Genomic DNA, 23,682 nt, shown 5'->3' with positions numbered 1-23,682 from the left:
CATAAACGATAAAAATCTATACATGTTAATACTGATTCATAATAACAGATTTGTTTTAAATGTATATATACATTGTTGCGCCTTTTTAAAGAAAATCCAATCATCATAGCAAATTATGCAAAATACTCAATGACGTCACGGTGAACATGCATGCCCAAAACCACGCCCCCCCCGATACAGGTATATTGACGGTTTAGGGGAAACCCTGGTGTTCAGCACATAAATGGTACTAAAGTGATTAGATGGATTGTGTTTTTCTTGTTCATACCATTACAAAATCATTTTTGTTGTAAAATTGTGTTATTGTTTACAAACTAGAATGATTTCAATGAGAGCTGTTGTTTAGTTATTGTGCACTAGCCACATTATTTTATTTAAAAAAATATGTGTAATATTCAGTACCATAACATTTATTAGATCATCCGGTTTACAACAATACTAAATTTAATAAGATAAGATTAATACAAATGTGTAATTGTGTTTACTTGGGAAAACAATTTGATTTCTAGAACCTATTGTCAACTCTTATTAGGATCGGATTTGAGGCCAAAAATGTTGATCTGGCATTACTGATATCATATTGATGGATTTTAAAAGGTTTTGTAAATAAAGTTGTTTTATCATATTACAATGAAATGTTTCTAATTTAAAGAAAAATTGTGTGATTTTCTCTGAGAGTGCTAAAGCTGTGCCTTGCAGTATCAACAGAGTAGTACTGCAAGGCAGAAAAAAGCAAGATGTTCATGTCAGCTTGTTAACAGGCTCTCAATAATGCTGACATGTTTACTATTAGTATTTTGTTAGCATGGGTTTACAAAAATAACACAAATTAAAAAAAAAGGGAGGAGGGTAGCTAACAAGAACCATTCAAATACTGCAGGGCGGATCTGTCTTAAACTTGCAGACTTGATTGGACAGTGACTTGCAGAAACACAACAAAAAAATAAAAGACTCACATTTAACCATATTTCCTTTCAAGGCTGAAGTTTAAATTGATAAGGGATTTTATGTTAAACTGTGTTCTTTTGCAGATCCACAGCTGAAAGGCATTGTTACACGCTTGTACAGCCAACATGGATACTACCTTCAAATGCAGCCTGATGGCACCATGGATAGTACAAGAGATGAGAGCAGCTCTTTTTGTAAGTGGGTGGCGCTTGTTCTTCTTCTGTTATTACATCTCAATCATTCTAAAACACACGGTAGAAATCGAACATCCTCAGTGGAATGCATATTCCCAATGGTGATATTGCCAATTCCTGTTTCTGACGTTCTACGAACATCATTTGACCGCTAGAAATGGAATGTCATCTTTTGAGTCACAAACGATGCACTATCCCTGTAAGTTTAATTGAATTTGGAGATGTGACCCTCTGCACAAAAGGCACATATGCACACTGCAGTTTTAATACTCTCCATTCAAACTTTAATTTCTTCAATTTTCTACATATAGTCATTTTTTACTATCTTAGTTTTGGACCGGAGAGCTGCTCAGGTGCTGTGTCTAACTATCCACTTTTAGCTCTGCTCCAAGCCCCATTTGCTGAGGTAGAGCATCTCGCTATTATCCAGTTTTAGAGGGAGTGTTAAGCTTAGTGAAGGTGACACCGTGTAGAGTTTGCTGCAACATAAACTCCGAGAGGTCACAGCATTTGGGCAAAAAAGGATATGTGGCATGCAGCAGAGAAACCGCAGCCTATAAGACTGTGACATTGTAGAATGTAAATAAAACCAGATCTTTGCCTTTGTATTACAATTTGAATGCACACCCGTCTGACTTTCAATTTCTCTCTTTCTGTGTACATTCCCCAAACTCTTTTTATCCAATTTAGCACAGTTCAACTTAATTCCAGTAGGACTGCGGATTGTGGCAATCCAGGGTGCAAAGACGGGGCTGTATCTTGCCATGAATAGTGAAGGATACCTCTATACCTCTGTAAGTATTCCGTGCAGCTCAGTTTGCAAAAAGCCCAAAATATCACTGCAGGAGTTTGTGATTTGGGGAGGTAAACTTCAAGTGTTGTGATGCATGATCCTGATCATTCTTGAAAGGCTTTTTAGCGGTAACTGATAAGGGATTCTCCCTGTGATAATATTAAGAGGGACTACAAGGAAGGCTTTTATCAGCTACTGTCGTTTTGGATTTAAAGGTTTTGATGTTTGTCAGTTACATGTTTAGTATTGCTCTTGTGTCTCATTGGATTAGACTTTTGAGTTATGCTAGACACCATAGATCAGTGGTTCTCAACCTTTTTTTCAGTGATGTACCCCCTGTGAACATTTTTTTAATTCAAGTACCCCCTAATCAGAGCAAAGCATTTTTGGTTGAAAAAAAGAGAAAAAGAAGTAAAATACAGCACTATGTCATCAGTTTCTGATTTATTAAATTGTATAACAGTGCAAAATATTGCTCATTTGTAGTGGTCGTTCTTGAACTATTTGGAAAAAAATATATAAAAATAACCAAAAATTGTTGAAATATAAACAAGTGTTCAATTATAAATAAAGATTTCTACACAGAAGTAATCATCAACTTAAAGTGCCCTCTTTGGGGATTGTAATAGAGATCCATCTGGATTCATGAACTTAATTCTAAACATTTTTTCACAAAAATCATCAATATTTATGGAACATGTCCAAAAAAAATCTAGCTGTCAACAATGAATATTGCATTGTTGCATTTCTTTTCATATTCTATTCATATATTGTTGACATATTACTCAATAAATACATTTTACAAAGGATTTTTGAATTGTTGATATTTTTAGAATATTTTTTTAAAAATCTCACGTACCCCTTGGCATACCTTCAAGTACCCCCAGGGGTAGGCATACCCCCATTTGAGAACCACTGCCATAAATAATTGATTGTTTTATCCACTTAAACATATGTCAAAATGAACATCTGCATTGTGTCTATGAAATATATATTTCAAAGTAACAACATTTAAGGGGTTTTATTGGACTAAATGGTTTGACCTGCCTGGTCTTGTGGACTATAGTCTTGCCATGCCTGGGTGGAAAAGGATTTTTATTGTGGAAGTGAAATATCTTCATGGTCAAACACCTCTTGGGTAAAAAAACAGAGAGGTGCTGTAGAAACCGTTAAACTGTTAGTCGACTAGCCTGTATTTGGCCAAGGAGTGGCATAAAACAATAAGAATGCAATAAATGTGGGCATGTTTTCGGTTTTGAAAACGTACGTATCCTAGTTCATACTGCATACCAAATCTGATTTGTTTGCCCTCAAGTGGCGCATATCCATTATTTAATGGGTAAATGTCCACCAGTTACATTTTTCAATTTTTCAATGTACTCAGCAGGTGTTTTAAATCCTCCTTCTTCTGGCAGATTAACAGAGATATGCTGGAATTTCTTCACCAAGTTCGCTCACGTTTTTGATGAGTTATTTCCATCCATCCATTTCTACCGCTTATTCCTTTTGGGGTCGCGAGTTATTTATTTACTTGAATGAATATCATTGACTTTTTTGTCTCAACACTCTCCTTCACACTCACTTTCTTCCTTGCCATGGCTGGAAAACAGAGTTATGTCAATCTTCAGCTATGAGCCATTGTTAGCAAGTAAGACCGGATGTTATGGGCGGCTCCTATCGCTACGGTAACTAACCATGTGGAGGCTCATAACTCCAATTTTGTTTCGACACTTACAGCATAACAATTGGCCGAGAGACAGACCAATTTCGGCTCGAAAGTCGAGCTATACATGTTGTGAATTAAAAAAATAAATCATCAAAAAAACCCTGAGACCAATGTGGGTATGTAGCGGTGTAGCGGACTCGGCGAAGCAGTACACGCAAAGCAATATCATCATCTCGACCATACTGACACAGGAGTCTATAAATGCAATAAAGCCATGTGAAGAAAGCCTGTCGAAAAAGACTAAAATCTGTAAAAAATATACTCTACGAGTTAAATTATATATAATGCTAAACATTAGGGGTGTTTGAAAAAATGTATTCGAATACAAATTAAATCGAATACGTTGTGCGATTCAGAATCGATTCTCATTTAAAAAAAAAAAAAAAAAAGATTTTTATTTTATTTATTTTTTTTTTTTTTTTTTTTTTTATCAATCCAATAAAACAATACACATCAATACCATAACAATGCAATCCAATTCCAAAACCAAACCTGACCCAGCAACACTCAGAACTGCAATAAAGACACAAACACGACACAGTACAAACCAAAAGTAGTGAAACAAAAATGAATATTATCAACAACAGTATCAATGTTAGTTATAATTTCAGCATAGCAGTGATTAAAAATCCCCCATTGACATTATCATTAGACATTTATAAAAAATAAAAAAAAAGAACACTAGTGTCACAGTGGCTTACACTTGCATCGCATCTCATAAGCTTGACAACACACTGTGTCCAATGTTTTCACAGAGATAAAATAAGTCATATTTTTGGTTCGTTTAATAGTTAAAACAAATTTACATTATTGCAATCAGTTGATAAAACATTGTCCTTTACAATTATAAAAGTTTAAAAAAAAATCTACTACTCTGCTAGCATGTCAGCAGACTTGGGGTAGATCCTGCTGAAATCCTATGTATTGAATGAATACAGAATCGTTTTGAATCGGAAAAATATCGTTTTTGAATCGAGAATCGAATCGAATCGAAAAAAAATCCATATATTATCGAATCGTGACCCCAAGAATCAATATTGATTCAAATCGTGGGACACCCAAAGATTCACAGCCCTACTATACATACTAGTGTTTAGGGGGGCCAGAATGAATTCATGTAATTTCCATTATTTCTAATAAGGATCATTTATTTGAGATACAAGTATTTTGAGTTACGAGCTTCTTTTTGTGTCGTCTTCTGGTTGTTGGGTTGCAGTCAGCTACAAGAAGGGCCTTGAATTGGGTTGAGGCGTTTAAAAGTCCATTAGATCCTCTAACGTTGTGTAGCAAAATAGTGCAGAATTTTAAGAGATCTCCCGAATCCGCGCGTACTCAGATGATAAAGGAAGTGGTAATAAAGCGAACCACAAAAAAGTTTATTCTGTCCTTCCAAAGAAGCAGAACCAAATAAACTCGGTCCATCTTGATAAACCACTTCATTTTTCTGCAGCCAGCAACAATACAACAGAAACATCATCCCCGGCAAGCTGTCACAACAACCACTCCCCTGCTTTCCCGGTCCCCGTATCAGCTGATATTTGACACAGGCCCCCATTTCCCCATTTTCTTGCCCGGGATATGCCTGTACAATATTCTTAAACTTTGGATCTCCAAAATCAGCATGTCCTCATCCATTTGTGTCAAGATGAAATGTAGTCTAAAAACCTTTGCCAAAGTTAACTTCATGTTCGTTGCAGCCCATTAGGACCTTTCAAGGTGTAAAATACAATCTGCCTTGAAGACGGATTCTATTTTGTAAGTAAACCGGACACCTTTGTATGTGTTTTTCCATGACTTCCTGTATAACACTAGCGGATTTTAGTTTAATTGAATGGATTTTTTGCAGCATCCGGAAAAATTGGAAACCCTGCGTACGTTTAGGGCTGCAAAGCGGAACGGCAAGAGCATGTCCCCTGGTGCACATCTGCCGACCCGCGACTGTTCCGCATTCAGTGGAAATTCTGGGTCAGTGTATTTTAGGAAAATTAGCAACAATGGTGTATCAAGAGATCAGGACAGTGTAAAAGTCTGACGGAAAAAAAAACAGATTTAAGCGCACATTTAGACTTATTTAAGGCCTACTGAAATGAGATTTTCTTATTTAAACGGGGATAGCAGGTCCATTCTATGTGTCATACTTGATCATTTCGCGATATTGCCATATTTTTGCTGAAAGGATTTAGTAGAGAACATCGACGATAAAGTTCGTAACTGGCGAAAAGCCCTGCCTCTACCAGAAGTCGCAGACGATGACGTCACATGTTGATGGCACCTCACATATTCACAGTGATTTTAATGGGAGCCTCCAACAAAAAGAGCTATTCAGACCAAGAAAACAACAATTTCCCCATTAATTTGAACGAGGATGAAAGATTTGTGTTTGAGGATATTGATAGCGATGGACTAGAAAAAAAAAATAAACAAGTTAAAAAAAAAAAACGCGATAGCAATCGCGTTGCATTGAGACGGATTCATATGTTTTTAGAGACATTTACTAGGATAATTCTGGGAAATCCCTTATCTTTCTATTGTGTTGCTAGTGTTTTAGTGAGTTTAACTGTACCTGATAGTCGGAAGTGTACGTCCACGGCCGGGTGTTGACGTGCAGTGTCTCGGGGAAGTCGACGGCAGCTGTATGGACGGCACAAACTCAGCTGATATCCGGTAAGAGGCGACTTTTTAACCACAATTTTCTCACCGAAACCTGCTGGTTGACATTCAGTTGGGATCCATGTTCGCTGTGATCCATAGTAAAGTTTCACGTCCATGAATTTTAAACAACGAATCACCATGTGTTTGTGTGGCTAAAGGCTAAAGCTTCCCAACTCCATCTTTCTACTTTGACTTCTCCAATATTAATTGAACAAATTGCAAAAGATTCACTAACACAGATTTCCAAAATACTGTGTAATTATGTCGTTAAAGCAGACGACATTTAGCTGTGTGTGTGCGCAGCGCTCATATTCATAACAGCCCGTGACGTCACACGTACACGTACACGTCATCATTATGCGATGTTTCCAAGAAAAAAGTCCCGGGAAATTTAAAATTGCAATTTCTTAAACTAAAAATGCCGTATTGGCATGTGTTGCAATGTTAATATTTCATCATTGATATATAAACTATCAGACTGCGTGGTGGGTAGTAGTGGGTTTCAGTAGGCCTTTAAGGCTATGGTCTGTAAATTTCAATCAGCTGATGATCTACCTGTTTACCAGCTCTTGATCCTTTTATTTTAATTTTGATGTTCTTACAGTTAAAATCCACCAGATCAAAATTCAAATGCTTGTCATTTTTCCCAGTCTTAATATTGTGTTCAGGAGAGTAGATAAAAAACAAGTATAGCTAAAAATAAATGCATTGTGTTATGTTACGGACAAGTAGTGGTAGGCAAGCTACGTGGAAAATGAAGTAAGCGAAGCTTCAAGTTATTCTCGATTAAATGTAGCTAAGCTACAGGTGAAGCTATCCCCCGGAGAATTGTAGCAAGCTACACTACAAGCTACACAGTAAAAGTAGCTTGGTACATCAAAGCTACAGTTAACAACTTTTGTAACTATGGGCCCACATGTGTAATATCAATGTTAATATAACTGAGTGTACAAATGGACCCAATAAAAATCTGTTGCTATAAACTACATGTCATTTAGCTAGGGACACCCTACAACAGGGGTCGGCAACTCGCGGCTTCGGAGCCGCATGTGGCTCTTTGGCAACTCTAATGCGGCTCAGCTGCACAATCGCCGATCCCCCAGATTGTTGTGGGGAGATTCTGGAATTCAATGCCTCTCCCGGACATCACCCGGAGTCAACGTTCTCCAATTTTCACTCGGACTACAATATTAAGGGCGTGCCGTGATGATTGAACTCTTAACGTCCTCTTGAACGTCATCGCGCCCGCCATTCACGGAATGCTACTTTCATCCTCTTGTACGTCATCACGCCCGCCATTCACGGAATGCTATTTGCGTGCCGAGCGGACACATGCATTTCGCTGCTTCTATCGGCACATGTATGAGATTGCAAGGCATACTGGGTGACACAGAGTACACTGACGGTTGTGATATAAACAACTTTAACACTCCTACTAATATGCGCCACATTGTGAACCCACACAAAAGAAGAATGACAAACACATTTCGGGAGAAAATCCTCACAGTAACACAACATAAACGCAACACAACAAATACCCAGAATCCTTTGCATCCATGATAATTCCTGACTATGTTATACACCCCGCGAGCACCAACCCCCCCCTACCTGCGTGGTTGAGGTGGGCGGGGTTTGGTGCTCGCGGGGTGTATAACATAGTCAGGAATTGTCATGGATGCAAAGGATTCTGGGTATTTGTTGTGTTGCATTTATGTTGTGTTACTGTGAGGATGTTCTCCCGAAATGTGTTTGTCATTCTTCTTTTGTGTGGTTCACAATGTGGCGCATATTAGTAGGAGTGTTAAAGTTGTTTATATAACAACCGTCAGTGTACTCTGTGTCACCCAGTATGCCTTCCAGTCGTGTGCGTGCATCTGCGGAAGCCTCTCACAACATGTTGCTGGACTGGCAAGCAGTTTGTACATGTTGTAGAAGGTGTTTAAGGCAATGGCTTCATAGCATACCCTTATTCTTGTCATCTGGGTGACCACCAGCAGATATTGGCGAGAATAGTTGCGGCTCCCATTGTCTTCCTCATTTTGTGAAATGGGTCAAAATGGCTCTTTGAGTGGTAAAGGTTGCTGACCCCTGCCCTACAACTACCTCTAGGAGTCCCCTCACCCAACTTGGTGTATTTCTTTAGTTTGCCTTTTGTTTGGCCCACCCCTATAATTTCATTAATTTTCTCTGCCTACAGTAAAAAGAACATAATCTATCTATAGCTTGGTAAAAAACAAACAAAAAAAAAACACTGACTTGTGTGTTGTGTTGTTTTGGAACAATTGATAATGGTTATGTGCAATAAACCTTTTCATGAACTCAATTCACCTTAATGTGTGTTCAAAATGTGTGTTGGGCATCGTAGATGAAGAGAGCAGTTATGATCTTGGTTTTTAGAGTAAACAGCTAAACACTAAGGTTTTGGGCATTGTTTTGTCAAAATGCATATGTTAGTTTATATATGGCCAAAGGCACGTATTAATGTGGGTTTCCTGGACGTCATCCACAATACTAAAGGAAAAAATGTAATCTGCGGGAGAAAATTCCTCTGCTATTTTTAGTTATGTTTTTTACTCCAGTCGTCAGCTTGAAGCGTACTTCTGTCTCCGACTCCCTCGTCGCCAATGATACATGAGTGCGTGTCCGTTATGATTTTGCTTATTAGTTTGAGACCCGCCTTATCTTGCCTCTGATTAGCAAGTCCGTAACGTTTCGCCCTAAGCCAATTGTGACTCATCATACCAACACCAACCAATCATGATGGATTTTCTCCAAAAATATGTATGGATGTTATCATTCATCCAGATCATTGCATTTTCTATGTATTTTTTGGGCCTGGATTCGCAGTCCAAATTCTGTCTTTGTAGCTTGAAACTTTGATGTAATCTACCTCGATTCATGTGTCTAAAAGTAGCTAAGCTACAGGAAAAGCTAACCGTTAAAAAAGTGGCTAAGCTACCGCCAAGCTACTGGAAAATGTAGTTAAGCTACACGTAGCTTGTTACTGCCCATCATTGCACACAAGACATCATCATACATCTGTGATGCACACTTCTTTTTGGGAGGTTTTGAGTGTGTTGGTTTTACTGAAGGTTATGAGAACAATTATGTATAAAATGAGCTATAATATGGTAAATGCACCAACTCCTATCATCCTCTGAGCCCCTGCTTGGTATGCTTTATGTCTGTGAAAAGAGTGGGGATTTCCTCTGCTGCAGTAAAAAGCTGTAATGCATCCCACACAAATAAATGTGTGCACGCACTCACGCACATTCATTCATGCATGCACCAGGTATTATGTAGGTGCTGTGCAACTGAACACCTGTCTTTTAGTGTAATGTCTTGCATATTTGATTTTATGACCACATATTATTCTCTCAAGTGTGTCTAACACACTGATTTAATGGTGCAAGATGGGATTGAAGGTAGAACGGCACAGTTCCTTCCCTGTTCAAAGATTAGGTACATATTCGGTTTTACATTTAAAAGAACCCCAGGAGAATGAGAGTAATGAGGAAACATTTCTGAACGTTGCCTCAAAAGGTGACAAAAATATTTCTCGTTGTATATTTAATACAAACCCTGTTTCCATTTCAGTTGGGAAATTGTGTTAGATGTAAATATAAATGGAATACAATGATTTGCAAATCATTTTCAACCCATATTCAGTTGAATATGCTACATATTTGATGTTCAAACTGATAAACATGTTTTTGTTTGCAAATCATCATTAACTTTAGAATTTGATGCCAACAACACGTGACAAAGAAGTTGGGAAAGGTGGCAATAAATACTGATAAAGTTGAGGAATGCTCATGAAACACTTATTTGGAATATCCCACAGGTGTGCAGGCTAATTGGGAACAGGTGAGTGCCATGATTGGGTATAAAAGCAGCTTCCATGAAATGCTAAGTAATTCACAAATAAAGATGGGGCGAGGGATCACCAATTTGTAAGCAAATTATTGAAAAGCTTTAGAACAACATTTCTCAACAAGCTAGTGCAAGGAATTTAGGGATTTTACCATCTACGGTCCGTAAAATCATCAAAAGGTTCAGAGAATCTGGAGAAATCACTGCACGTAAGCGATGATATTACTGACCTTTAATCCCTCAGGTGGATCAAAAACATCAAAAACCGACATCAGTGTGTAAAGGATATCACCACCTGGGGTCAGGAACACTTCATGAAACCACTGTCAGTAACTACAGTTGGTCGCTACATCTGTAAGTGCAAGTTAAAACTCTACTATGCAAAGCAAAACCCATTTATCAACAATACCCAGAAACAACGCCGGCTTCGCTAGGTCCGAGATCATCTATGATGGACTGATGCAAAGTGGAAAAGTGTTCTGTTGTCTGACGAGTCCACATTCCAAAATATATTACAAAACTGTGGACGTGGTGTCCTCCTGAACAAAGAGGAAAATAACCATCTGGATTGTTATAGGCGCAAAGTTCGAAAACCAGCATTTGTGATGGTAAGGGGGTGTATTAGTGCCCAAGGCATGGGTAACTTACACATCTGTGAAGGCAACATTAATGCTGAATGGTCCACACAGGTTTTGGAGCAACATATGTTGTCATCCAAGCAACGTTATCATGGACGCCCCTGCTTATTTCAGCTAGACAATGCCAAGCCACATGTTATAACATCGTGGTTTTGTACTAAAAGAGTGCGGATACTTTCTTGGCCCGCCTGCAGTCCAGACCTGTCTCCCATCGAAAATGTGTGGCGCATTATGAAGCGTAAAATACAACAGCGGAGGCCCCGGACTATTGAACAACTGAAGCGCTCCATAACACAAGAATGGGAAAGAATTCCACTTTCAAAGCTTCAACAATTAGTTTCCTCACTTCCCAAACGTTTATTGAGTGTTGTTAAAAGAAAAGGTGATGTAACACAGTGGTGAACATGCCCTTTCCCAACTACTTTGGCACGTGTTGCAGCCATGAAATTCTAAGTTAATTATTATTTGCGAAAAAAAAATTAAGTTTATGAGTTTGAACATCAAATATCTTATCTTTGTAGTGCATTCAATTGAATATGGATTTGCAAATCATTGTATTCCGTTTATATTTACATCTAACACAATTTCCCAACTCATATGGAAACGGGGTTTGTACTACTTCTTCCAGTCTTTGGGTCTCGAATTATACAACTGCTGCGTTCACCTAAATCTCACCATACAGTATATGACAACCGGGATGGGTATGTTTTACAATTTAACCAATACCAAATCGTTGCTTTTGAAACTGTACATTTGCTTAAACGGTGTCTGAAAAGCACTTAAAAAATGGAAAACATACAAATTAATGCCTTACAATTTCAAGGAATTTGGGGACATGCAAGTGGACTAGAATAGCAGTGTGAATACTTAAATTATATAAATACATAACAAAATAAAACTAATTGTCATAATTATTGCAGCAATACTAAACGGTGTCTGAATAGCACTTAAAAAATGGAAAACATACAAATTAATGCCTTACAATTTCAAGGAATTTGGGGACATGCAAGTGGACTAGAATAGCAGTACACATACTTAAATTATATAAATACATAACAAAATAAAACTAACTGTCATAATTATTGCAGCAATACAGAACACAAAGGACGCACAAAAAACAACATGCTTTTGTTGTCAGGTTGATATTGAGAATACAGAGGTTTAGTGAATGTACCTTGTTCGCCGTGACCGTGTTTGGTGCAGGAATTGTTGTCCAGTTGTGAAGAGTGTTGCGACTAAACGAGTGTCCAGTGTTGAACCTCAGGACTGTTGTTGGAATTTTAAAAAGGTCTTTTAATGATTTCATTTCAACATTTAAGACACTTCCATGTGGTTTACATAACATGTAATGGTGGTTCTTTGGTTAAAAATGTGCATACCGGTCTGTAGATTATGTCTAACAGGCCCCTTTTCTAATACCGCTGTCTCTTCAGGATGCGCCTTTTGTGGGCATTTTTTATTATTTTATTCTATTTTTATTTGTTTGCTTATTTAGTCATCCTACAGGCCATGGCCACTTCGACTGTGTTTTTACCCCGTTAGCCATGTTGTAGTTTTTACTACTTCTATATCGAGTCGACTGACCGATTTAAGTTAGGACTTTAAGCTATTTTTTATTAGAAATGGCAAACGCAGAGGATTTTAGGATGCATGTGCATGTACAAGCGGTATAGCTTGGTTGGTAGAGCGGCCGTGTCATCAACTTGAGGGTTGCAGGTTCGATCCCCGCTTCCGCCATCCTAGTCACTGCCGTTGTGTCCTTGGGCAAGACACTTTACCCACCTGCTCCCAGTGCCACCCACACTGGTTTAAATGTAACTTAGATATTGGGTTCCACTATGTAAAGCGCTTTGAGTCACTAAAGAAAAGCGCTATATAAATATAATTCACTTCACTTCACAAGCCAGTCTGCCCCACAACAAGAGTATAGAGAAAAATAATAGTTGACAGCAACTTTGGACTATAACTAAATAAAAAACGCGGACTCGCGCAATGCTCTTCGGGTAAACCTCTACCATATAATGGAGATATCCGCTTATGTAACTAAGGCAAAATACGTCTCTAAAATCTCAAATTCTAAACAGCTCGTTTGCAGAAAGTTTGGAAGAATGCAGGATTGTTCATCAATACAGTGTTTCCGCCATGCCTCCATGATTTGATATCAAATTTTCAGTATTTATGGGGATCCCAAATACACAAAAACAGGTACTTTAAGGGTGTTGATAAAGTTTGAAAAGAGTGTCTCTGTGAGACCAAATGTGACACAACATTACTTACAAAACGTCACTTGCACAATAACAGTTGCAAGTGGCTCACTTTGCATTGATTTAGCACATTTTTTATCTGGTTTCTACCTGACAAAAAAACAGTATGATAGCACCAAATTTGTTGTACCCATCTCTAATGACAAGAGGACAGTGCTGATACTTAATGAAAATATACAGTGTGGTTGTTCCAAATCCACAATACAGTGTTTGTCATGTGTTCTGGAAAACCAACACATGAGAATGTCGCTGGAAACTCATTGCTTGGTAGATAAACTGTCCCTCAAGTACCATAGTTATGATTTTCAATAACTGAATGACAAGAAACTGCTATTGGATTGATTAACTGTGTTTTTTTACTAATTCACCTGACTTCTTTATCTCACAAAAGTGAGTACACCAAACACATTTTACTATATTGTAACAAGTCACAATACTGTAGTAACGGAACTTGATTGTAACTGGAAAAGTGACTATACAGCTTAGAAATCAGTGCAGTTTCATTGTCCTCTGTCCTCCTTAAAATACTAAACACCAAGTCATCATTAGTGCAAGCCGGAAACAAGTGAATACACTTTGAACCTGATATACTTAAGGTTTGCGTGTGCTAAAACACGTGCAAACCTGATAGCACACACAAAGCTGATCAACTAAACGTTTGCAAAGTGGATTACATCTATTTACTGAACAAAATAAGACGTGCAATCCATTTAGCGTCTCTTTCTTCATTAATATGCCAAATATATGCTGATCATCAAAACCCCCACAATACAGTTTCAGTTTCAGTTTATTTTGAACATGCATACGACACAATGTAATGCATCACATTTTTTTCAGTTGTTTCATTACAGCATGTCAGAAAAGTATCATAATATAAATAAGATCATAAAAGTATCATAATATAAATAAGATTATATAGCACGCGCAATGTGATTTATCAACACTCATCATTTTGTGAACACCATGTTTGTTTTATTTTGCACGTGTCAGAAGGATGGGCAAACTAACAGTTCCACACACGGCTGCATGATTGGTGCTTGCGCGGCCCAGACAGACGATGGACACATAATCCTCTGCCCTATGTGTGTGTCAACATTTTAGACGGTCAGTAATAAAAAAATGTTACACAGATAGCCTATTCAGCAACATTATTTTATAACTTTATAGCTGCTAAAGGATTTAATGACGTATTAAAAACAAATTGAATTTATGCGTTTTGCTGTCATTTAATATTTTAATGACATTTGTTTATTTCACGTTAAAATATTTCCTATATCAAAATATTTTATCATGCATTTTTGTGTGTCTTAAGCGGGAGTAAGTGCAGGCTCTCCCCAATGAGCAATCCTTTGGCACATAATAAGTGGTACATGCATGTTTAAAAACCTAGCGAAATGCCACAAGTAGGAGCATGATAACATGAATGTGCAGGAAGTAAGAGTGTCTCTGTGGTGATGCCACATATAGTTCATGCAAAATCCTCATTTAAATAAGGCGGTTTGCACCACTTTTACAATTGTAAACATATTCTTAGTAAATTGCAACACAACACGACCACTAATAGTACATGTTATTTTATAAATAGCACACGCTGTTTAGTGCGTGGTAGTTGGATCTTGGTAAATCAGGCCCATTTGGTCCGAGGTGTCAATATTAAGTGTGAGCACCAATTTTTTGTAGCACAGTCTTAATCCTAATACTACTTTAAGTATGCTGTAGGACTAATGTTTATATGTTTTATTTCTACAGTATTGGTTTCCCTTGAAGAGAAAAATAGAGCCACACAAATGATTGCTAAAATGTGAGGGGATGCCTTACTCTTTGTTATGAGATACTATAACTGGAAAAAATGTATCTCCAAAGATTGTGCGTGTGCTTATGGCTTTAATGTAGCTCTTATTTTTAATAGGAAGATGCAGTACAACACAAAGGTTTTTGATAAGATCAAATTTGCCCAAGGACAAACAGAAAAATTCAGTCTAAACAAGGACTAGAAAAAATATCCAGGGTTAAAGAAGGTGAAATACAGAAGTATGACTTTCCAAGCAACCAAATGAGGTCATTATGTCACCGTATACCATATGTCTGTACATATTTAAATGTCTGTCATATCTTAATATAGTTCTTGTAATCTGCTCGGATATGAAGTCCCTCTAGTGATAATGACACACAACCAACCGTTACTTATTTCCTGCAAAGCGTGGATGATTAAGAGCAGAGTATTTTCTAAAGACAGCAGGCGTCACAGAGGGTCGAAGAGAAAACGGAGGGCGCCCGCCCCTTTCATCTACCTATCAGCTGTCAATTAGGACACCAGGGGACCAAGAATCTTACCACATTATCACCACAATATTATAAAGCATTGTTGGAAGCTGAACCATACATGCACATTGTGAGACAGTATTAACGTCGATCTCATCCAACTTTAAACCCCTTTTAATAAGCACATCCATGTCCTATAGACTTACATTACAGTGTGCGCCATGGAGCAGCTACATCTGGCTCCAAAACAACATCAGCGACAGGCCTGCTGTTGGCTCATGGAAATTCTGCAAATGGAAGGTTTGAAGAGAGGGAGTTAGCTGCAGCAGTATTATGGGAACATGACTTTAACCATATTTATATTACTGAGGCAGCTCAGCTTTTCACATATCGTACTCTGGGAAGTGGTGGGATAGTCAATACAAATAGGAATTTTGTATGACACTCTGAAACCTGTCTAAAAAAGGAGATTTCAAATAATTGCATGTCAGAAATGGCAGAACTAGGATTGTCAAAAGGAGGGGTCTCCAATCAGTAGCTCGTAAGTTACCGGTAGCTCATCAACTGATTTTGAGACGCTCACCAAAAGGACAAATAATATTTGATTAACTCTCAGCATTTTTATAACTCTTCAATTCAGCATAAAAACAATGGTTGCACTACTTGAGCGCAGATTTGCTTCTTAAATAATGTACAATGCGAGTCATTAAAATAAAACACAAAATCATTTATTTTTGTCCTTTTTATAGGGATTTAAAAAAAATCTGCACTATAAAGAAATGCATACGGGAAAAAAAAGATGGCGATAAATAAAATGTTTTATTGCACAATGTGAGTTGTGGATCTGGCAAAACTAGCGTATTCCCATTGTTTAGGTAGAAATAAGCTATGGAAATAAACGTTACAAAAATTAGAAACTCTCCAGCCATTTATGTTTTGTACAAGTAGTGTCACAATGCTGTGTAAAATAAAATAAACTTGGGTCAAAGTTGCAAGGTGTGCTAGCTACAAAAACAACACTAAGCTGGATGCCACTGGAAGTGATATCAAGTAGTAAAAAACTAGAAGCATGGAAGTCGTCAGGCGTGGCAAGCCGAGGAGTGGAATCGCAGAGTGCCATCCAGCTGCCAAGGTGCTGCTTAAGTAGGACCAGAGTAAATTGGAAGAAGCTGTGCACATCTCACAACTCCACCCACAAATGGGGAACACAGGGGGAAGGAGAAATGTAAGAATACAAGGCGAACTGCAGAAAGATAAAGGAACTGAAGTTACAAACCACAAGGTTTGTACGCCATCTGGCGGACTTCCTGGTTTTTCAGGGTATCTACGATAAAAATCAGAAATTTGTGTTTTATCGATCATAAGAAAACAAGAGATCCAGGAGCTATCCTCTGGGGCGTAACCATTCCAGTCAATGAGAAACTGCACCCCCCTGCCTCATTTCCTGGCGTCCAGGATGGCGTTAACTTTGAAAGCTGGATGACCCTCCACCTGCTGAGGAGCGGGGGGGAGACACTGGTGGAGGGCTAAAGTCGCTTGACTCAACAGGTTTCATAGGACTTGAAGGACTTGGGTACCTTGAGTTGAGCCATGACAGGAGTAGTCATCCACTTCACCTCGTATGGGCCAATGAATATATGTGGCAGTTTCATTGATTATCCTGACAGTGCAATGTCTCTGAATGATAACCAAACCCTCTGGTCGGGTTTGTAGTTGGCGGCTGGTCTGCAATGGCGATTTGCCGTGGTTTGGTTCAGTCTGGCTGTGCAAGACAGGGCGGCGTGGGTATCACGCCACACACTGTGCACACGGCGCAGGAAGGCAGTCACAGGAGCTAGGAGGACCACAGTGATGGATGCTGGTGACAAACACATCTCAAGGCAGCCCCTAAGTCCTGGTAGGCTCTTTCCGAATGTCCATTAGATATATATATATATACATACATATATACATACATACACATATATATATATATATATATATATATATATATATATATATATATATATGAAATACTTGACTCTTAACCACGCCCCAAACTACGCAACCCACCCTCCACCTCCAGAAATCGGAGGTCTCAAGGTTGGCAAGTATGCAAGAGCTATCTTAGGCTTTGACACAAAATGTAAAAAAAAAAGTTACTTTATTTGTATTTATTTATTTTATGTATTTATTTTTTTTCTATGTAACAATTGGTATTTTGAAAAAATTTGGTGATCTTGTGATATATTTTTGTAAGTATCAGTTTTAGTGGTCAAACCCCAATGAACATATCAATGTGGTCATTCAGAGAGTGAACAAAATATTGGCAAAAGTATTAATGCAATCAACAGTTCTGATCGTTATTAGAAAGAAGTTGAAAACACATACTTCGATCTCCTGCTGCACAACAGAGTACGGTGGATGTCCAAAGGGGGACTCTGAAACGGTTTGCTATGTGTCCGCACCAGGTAAAAACCTTCCTGGAAAGCAAAGAGATCACAATGGAAGAGATTACCAATGCAATACATTGCAAAATATGTGCTGCTGCATTATTTATGGATTGAACAAAAGCATTTGACACTATCCATCATAATATCTTAATAAACAAATTAGAAAGGTATGGAATCAGAGGGTTGGTCTTGAACTGTGTAAGAAGCTACTTAACCAACAGGAAGCAATAAGTGAAGCCAGGCAATACACGTCTATCCATCCATCCATCCATCCATCTTCTTCCGCTTATCCGAGGTCGGGTCGCGGGGGCAACAGCCTAAGCAGGGAAGCCCAGACTTCCCTCTCCCCAGCCACTTCGTCTAGCTCTTCCCGGGGGATCCCGAGGCGTTCCCAGGCCAGCCGGGAGACATAGTCTTCCCAACGTGTCCTGGGTCTTCCCCGTGGCCTCCTACCGGTTGGACGTGCCCTAAACACCTCCCTCGGGAGGCGTTCGGGTGGCATCCTGACCAGATGCCCGAACCACCTCATCTGGCTCCTCTCGATGTGGAGGAGCAGCGGCCTTACTTTGAGTTCCTCCCGGATGACAGAGCTTCTCACCCTATCTCTAAGGGAGAGCCCCGCCACACTGCGGAGGAAACTCATTTCGGCCGCTTGTACCCATGATCTTATCCTTTCGGTCATGACCCAAAGCTCATGACCATAGGTGAGGATGGGAACGTAGATCGACCGGTAAATTGAGAGCTTTGCCTTCCGGCTCAGCTCCTTCTTCACCACAACAGATCGGTACAACGTCCGCATTACTGAAGACGCCGCACCGATCCGCCTGTCGATCTCACGATCCACTCTTCCCTCACTCGTGAACAAGACTCCTAGGTACTTGAACTCCTCCACTTGGGGCAGGGTCTCCTCCCCAACCCGGAGATGGCACTCCACCCTTTTCCGGGAGAGAACCATGGACTCGGATTTGGAGGTGCTGATTCTCATTCCGGCCGCTTCACACTCGGCTGCGAACCGATCCAGTGAGAGCTGAAGATCCCGGCCAGATGAAGCCAACAGGACCACATCGTCTGCAAAAAGCAGAGACTTAATCCCGCGGCCACCAAACCGGAACCCCTCAATGCGTTGACTGCGCCTATAAATTCTGTCCATAAAAGTTATGAACAGAATCGGTGACAAAGGGCAACCTTGGCGGAGTCCAACCCTCACTGGAAACCTGTCCGACTTACTGCCAGCAATGCGGACCAAGCTCTGACACTGATCATACAGGGATCGGACTGCCATAATAAGACAGTCCGATACCCCATACTCTCTGAGCACTCCCCACAGGACTTCCCGAGGGACACGGTCGAATGCCTTCTCCAAGTCCACAAAGCGCATGTAGACTGGTTGGGCAAACTCCCATGCACCCTCAAGAACCCTACCGAGAGTATAGTGCTGGTCCACAGTTCCACGACCAGGACGAAAACCACACTGTTCCTCCTGAATCCGAGGTTCGACTATCCAGCGTAGCCTCTTCTCCAGTACACCTGAATAAACCTTACCGGGAAGGCTGAGGAGTGTGATCCCACGATATTTGGAACACACCCTCCGGTCCCCCTTCTTAAAGAGACGGACCACCACCCCGGTCTGCCAATCCAGAGGTACCGCCCCCGATGTCCACGCGATGCTGCAGAGTCTTGTCAACCAAGACAGCCCCACAGCATACAGAGCCTTAAGGAACTCTGGGCGGATCTCATCCACCCCTGGGGCCTTGCCACCGAGGAGCTTTTTAACTACCTCAGCAACCTCAGCCCCAGAAATAGGAGAGTCCACCACAGATTCCCCAGGCACTGCTTCCTCATAGGAAGACGTGTTGGTGGGATTGAGGAGGTCTTCAAAGTATTCCTTCCACCTATCCACAACATCCGCAGTTGAGGTCAGCAGAACACCATCCGCACCATACACGGTGTTGACAGTGCACTGCTTCCCCTTCCTGAGGCGGCGGATGGTGGTCCAGAATCGCTTCGAAGCCATCCGGAAGTCATTTTCAATGGCTTCCCCTAACTCTTCCCATGTCCGAGTTTTTGCCTCTGTGACCGCTGAAGCTGCACACCGCTTGGCCTGTCGGTACCTGTCCACTGCCTCTGGAGTCCTATGAGCCAAAAGAACCCGATAGGACTCCTTCTTCAGCTTGACGGCATCCCTCACCGCTGGTGTCCACCAGCGGGTTCTAGGATTACCGCCACGACAAGCACCAACTACCTTGCAGCCACAGCTCCGATCAGCCGCCTCGACAATAGAGGTGCGGAACATGGTCCACTCGGACTCAATGTCCAGCACTTCCCTCGTGACATGTTCAAAGTTCCTCCGGAGGTGGGAATTGAAACTTTCTCTGACAGGAGACTCTGCCAGACGTTCCCAGCAAACCCTCACAATGCGTCTACAGAGCTGAAAATATTTTGTGGCGTACCTTGAAGATCAATACTTGGACCCATATTGTTCAATCCTTATATAAATCACATTTGTAAAGTTACAAAGGACTTAAAATTAGTATTATTTGCAGATTATACAACTGTGTTTTGTTCAAGAGAGAACACACAAAAGCTAATACAAATAATAACAGAATAAATGAACAACTTAAAAAGATCTTTAAATCTCCATCCATCCATTCTTTTTCTACAGTAAAACTAAAAAATGCTATTTTTTAACAGTAGAAGAGAAAGGCAAACACAAATACAAAGTAGACATTGACAGGGTAGAAGAAAACCTGTTTTTGGGTGTTTAATAATAGATGATAAAATTAACTGGAAACTTCATGTAAAAATATACAACATAAGGTAGCTTGAAACACATCAATAATGAGTAAAGCAAAACATGTTCTGGACCAAAAATGTTCTCATATTCTCTACTGCTCACTAGTATTACCATATTTTGTAATATATTGTAATATATTTTGTAGAAATATGGGGAAACAACTACAAATGTGTGCTCCATTCACTAACAGTGTTACATAAAAGATGAATTACAATAATACATAATTTTAAATACAAAGAACATACAAACCCTTTATTTATTGTTTAACAAATATTGAAATTCAACCATGTGATGCATTTGCAAACAGCTAAAATTATGTACAAAACAAACTATAGCCTATTTTTCCTCAAAAAAGACAAGAAATATAACCTTAACAGAAATATATGAGAAATACAAACCCTTAAAACCTTTAGCATATCCGTAAGTAGATTTAAATTACTGAATGGATTAACCAAAGAATGCCAATAGGATTCAGAGACTAAGTACAAAGAACATAATTTTGTTTTTTTGTTTAAATAATGATTATTTGTGTATTTAATGTTTGTTTACTTACTATGGTATATTATTTATTTATTATTCACTGCTCTGTTCCAAAGAACAAGGAAATGGGATAAAATTGCTATGGTATGAAAAGGGGTAGGATTAAATAAACTCTGCTTCTTCCTACTCCTTTTTGAAAATGCTATAATGAAACAACTGGAAATATGTGATGCATTACATTGTATTGTATGCATGTTTATGATAAACTGAAACTGAACTGAACTGAACTGAATTGAACTGAATATTTTCTGAGCTATAACAGCCATATTGGTTGGAAAAGGTTCACTTTATGGTGGATATGACAGCACACCTTAACACACTCAATAAAATTCTTCAGGGGAAAGAAGGCACAGCCCCGCACTTGCTGCAGGAAATCTTGGCATTTAAACTCAGGATGACCTTGTTTGCTAAAGTTGTACAGGGAAGTACGAGATCTCACTTCCTCTCGTTAAGAGAGTTCGAAGAAGCACACAATGCCCAGATAAATTATGAGCATTTATATTTTGCAGTCATCACAAATGCAGACTGTATTTTCTGCCTAGAGTTTCATAAATGCTGTTGCATAAATGCAATAAAACTATAATATGTGTTATCGTAATTTATGTGATCAGAGTTTGCGGTTTCATTTGCTGGGAAATGGGCTCAGGTGGCTTTGTATATGCCAAAAGGTTGCCGACTCCTGCTCTAGAAGCATGTAAGCCAATCTTTATCATTTTATAAAATGCTAAGAAAATGTAGCTAAGAGACAATTGCTCGTTTTTTGGCAGCATTTTGAGCACCACTGCTTTACGTCTTTCACCAGGAATGCAAAGTGTGGCTTGGGGGCCAATTGCTGAACGATGCTCTTTTTTCAGGGCCGCATGGAACATTATTGAAATCAAATAAACCTAAAAAACAGCAAAAATGGAAGAAAAGAGCAAAAAAGGCGTAATCTATAGAAAAGTTTGAAATGTTAATCCTGATAACAAATAAAAACACAAAAAATTGTCTTTAAATATTTATTTTATCTTTTTTATTAGCAGATTTTGTTACAAATACTATGATGTTGTCACGCTACCACCATATTGAAATAATATTAAGAACACTACTGTTTATTACACTTAAATAATTCACACCACTGCTGTTCTTTTCAGAATGTAAAATAGTTGACTATTGTTGTTATTCATATGTATGTTCACAGTATTTGTTTAGATATACAGGGAGGCTATAGGCCACTACTGTTCTTTTTTTTTTTAATACACTGTTGCCTTGCGATCTGATTTATTTGAAAAAAGATGTTGAAGCACAGTGATCCTAAACACTTGAAAGTTTGAAACGATAGTCAATTTTAAAAGCACGTGGGTTGAGTTTTTTTTGTGATTGTGATATTGAATGAGTAACAAGAATCATATCGGTGTTAACTACTTTAATTCTGATATCGTGACAACCCCAGTCAGAACAAGTTGAGAACTTTTAAAGTATCTATCAGCATAAATATTACATTGTTAAATTGCCCATTGTTTTTTGTTCACTTTACATTTTATCTTAACCATACACAGAATAACGATCGCATTTGTGATTTTACCTGGTGAGCGTCAGAGGGTATATTATTAGTACTTCACCTGTCTTGTTTAGAAGTATAAGATCAATCTCACTTTAGGACTGCATGGAGAGTTAAAATGCCAGTAGAGTGGGAAAACAAGTTGACTTGATACGCTTAATTGTGTTTCATTGTATCCATTAAACCATATCCAATTGTATACACAATCCGCAAAGTATGTAAAAATACTGTCTAAACATCACAAAATGCCTCACATTCAGTCAGCCGTTTTGAATATTACACTCCGAATACTTTTGGCTATTTCCATAGATTGACTTTACTGGAGGGCTTCACGGTGGAAGAGGGGTTAGTGCGTCTGCCGCACAATACCAAGGTCCTGCAGTCCTGGGTTCAATCCCAGGCTCGGGATCTTTCTGTGTGGAGTTTGCATGTTCTCCCCGTGAATGCGTGGGTTCCCTCCGGGTACTCCGGCTTCCTCCCACTTCCAAAGACATGCACCTGGGGATAGGTTGATTGGCAACACTAAATTGGCCCTAGTGTGTCAATGTGAGTGTGAGTGTTGTCTGTCTGTCTGTGTCGGCCTTGCAATGAGGTGGCGACTTGTCCAGGGTGTACCCCGCCTTCCGCCCGATTGTAGCTGACATTGGCGCCAGCGCCCCCCGTGACCCCAAAAGGGAATAAGCGGTAGGAAATGGATGGATGGATGGACTTCACTGGAGGAACGCTTCTGCACTCTAACCATATGATCGTATCAGTCATACTGGATATACGCAAAAATTAGACAGAAATGTGCTGTTTACCTTTCACAATCCCTATATAAGACAAGAACACATGTTTTTATTTTATTTATGTTTTTGTAATTCTAAGTCCACTGACAATGTAGTCAATAGAGGCTCTTATTTCGACCACAAAGCCCTCTAAATACCCATCCAAAACCCACCGACAATAGCCTTTACACATATTGTGACCTAAATATATGTACCAAATATTAGCGGTACTGTTATTACAAGTGCTAACGCAGACAAA

General features: G+C 39.3%; 1 protein-coding gene and 1 long non-coding RNA gene across 8 annotated transcripts in view; one reads left to right on the top strand and one right to left on the bottom strand.

Annotated features, from left to right (window-relative positions):
- fgf11b (fibroblast growth factor 11b) overlaps nucleotides 1-23,682 on the top strand; it is a 118,892-nt gene that overhangs the window by 78,230 nt on the left and 16,980 nt on the right. For all 3 annotated transcript variants that reach the window (XM_061897839.1, XM_061897838.1, XM_061897840.1), the window contains 2 exons: nucleotides 1,032-1,142; nucleotides 1,833-1,936. In XM_061897839.1, the coding sequence (XP_061753823.1) occupies nucleotides 1,032-1,142; nucleotides 1,833-1,936 (215 nt within the window). The remainder of the gene's footprint in view (nucleotides 1-1,031; nucleotides 1,143-1,832; nucleotides 1,937-23,682) is intronic.
- The window catches only part of LOC133551285 (uncharacterized), a 45,579-nt gene continuing 35,789 nt past the window's right edge, over nucleotides 13,893-23,682 (bottom strand). For 3 of the 5 annotated variants that reach the window (XR_009806464.1, XR_009806461.1, XR_009806463.1), the window contains 2 exons: nucleotides 17,721-17,812; nucleotides 13,893-15,637 (listed from right to left, as the gene is read on the bottom strand). This is a non-coding gene — a long non-coding RNA (uncharacterized LOC133551285). Of the gene's footprint in view, nucleotides 15,638-16,106; nucleotides 17,185-17,720; nucleotides 17,813-23,682 lie in introns of those variants that run through there. The other 2 variants (XR_009806465.1, XR_009806462.1) reach the window with 2 other exon arrangements.

This window comes from Nerophis ophidion, linkage group LG04 (genome assembly GCF_033978795.1).
Source record: "Nerophis ophidion isolate RoL-2023_Sa linkage group LG04, RoL_Noph_v1.0, whole genome shotgun sequence".
Lineage (NCBI taxonomy): Eukaryota > Metazoa > Chordata > Actinopteri > Syngnathiformes > Syngnathidae > Nerophis > Nerophis ophidion.
The sequence above is the reverse complement of the archived record's forward strand: the minus strand, read 5'-3'. Positions and strand labels throughout refer to the sequence as shown.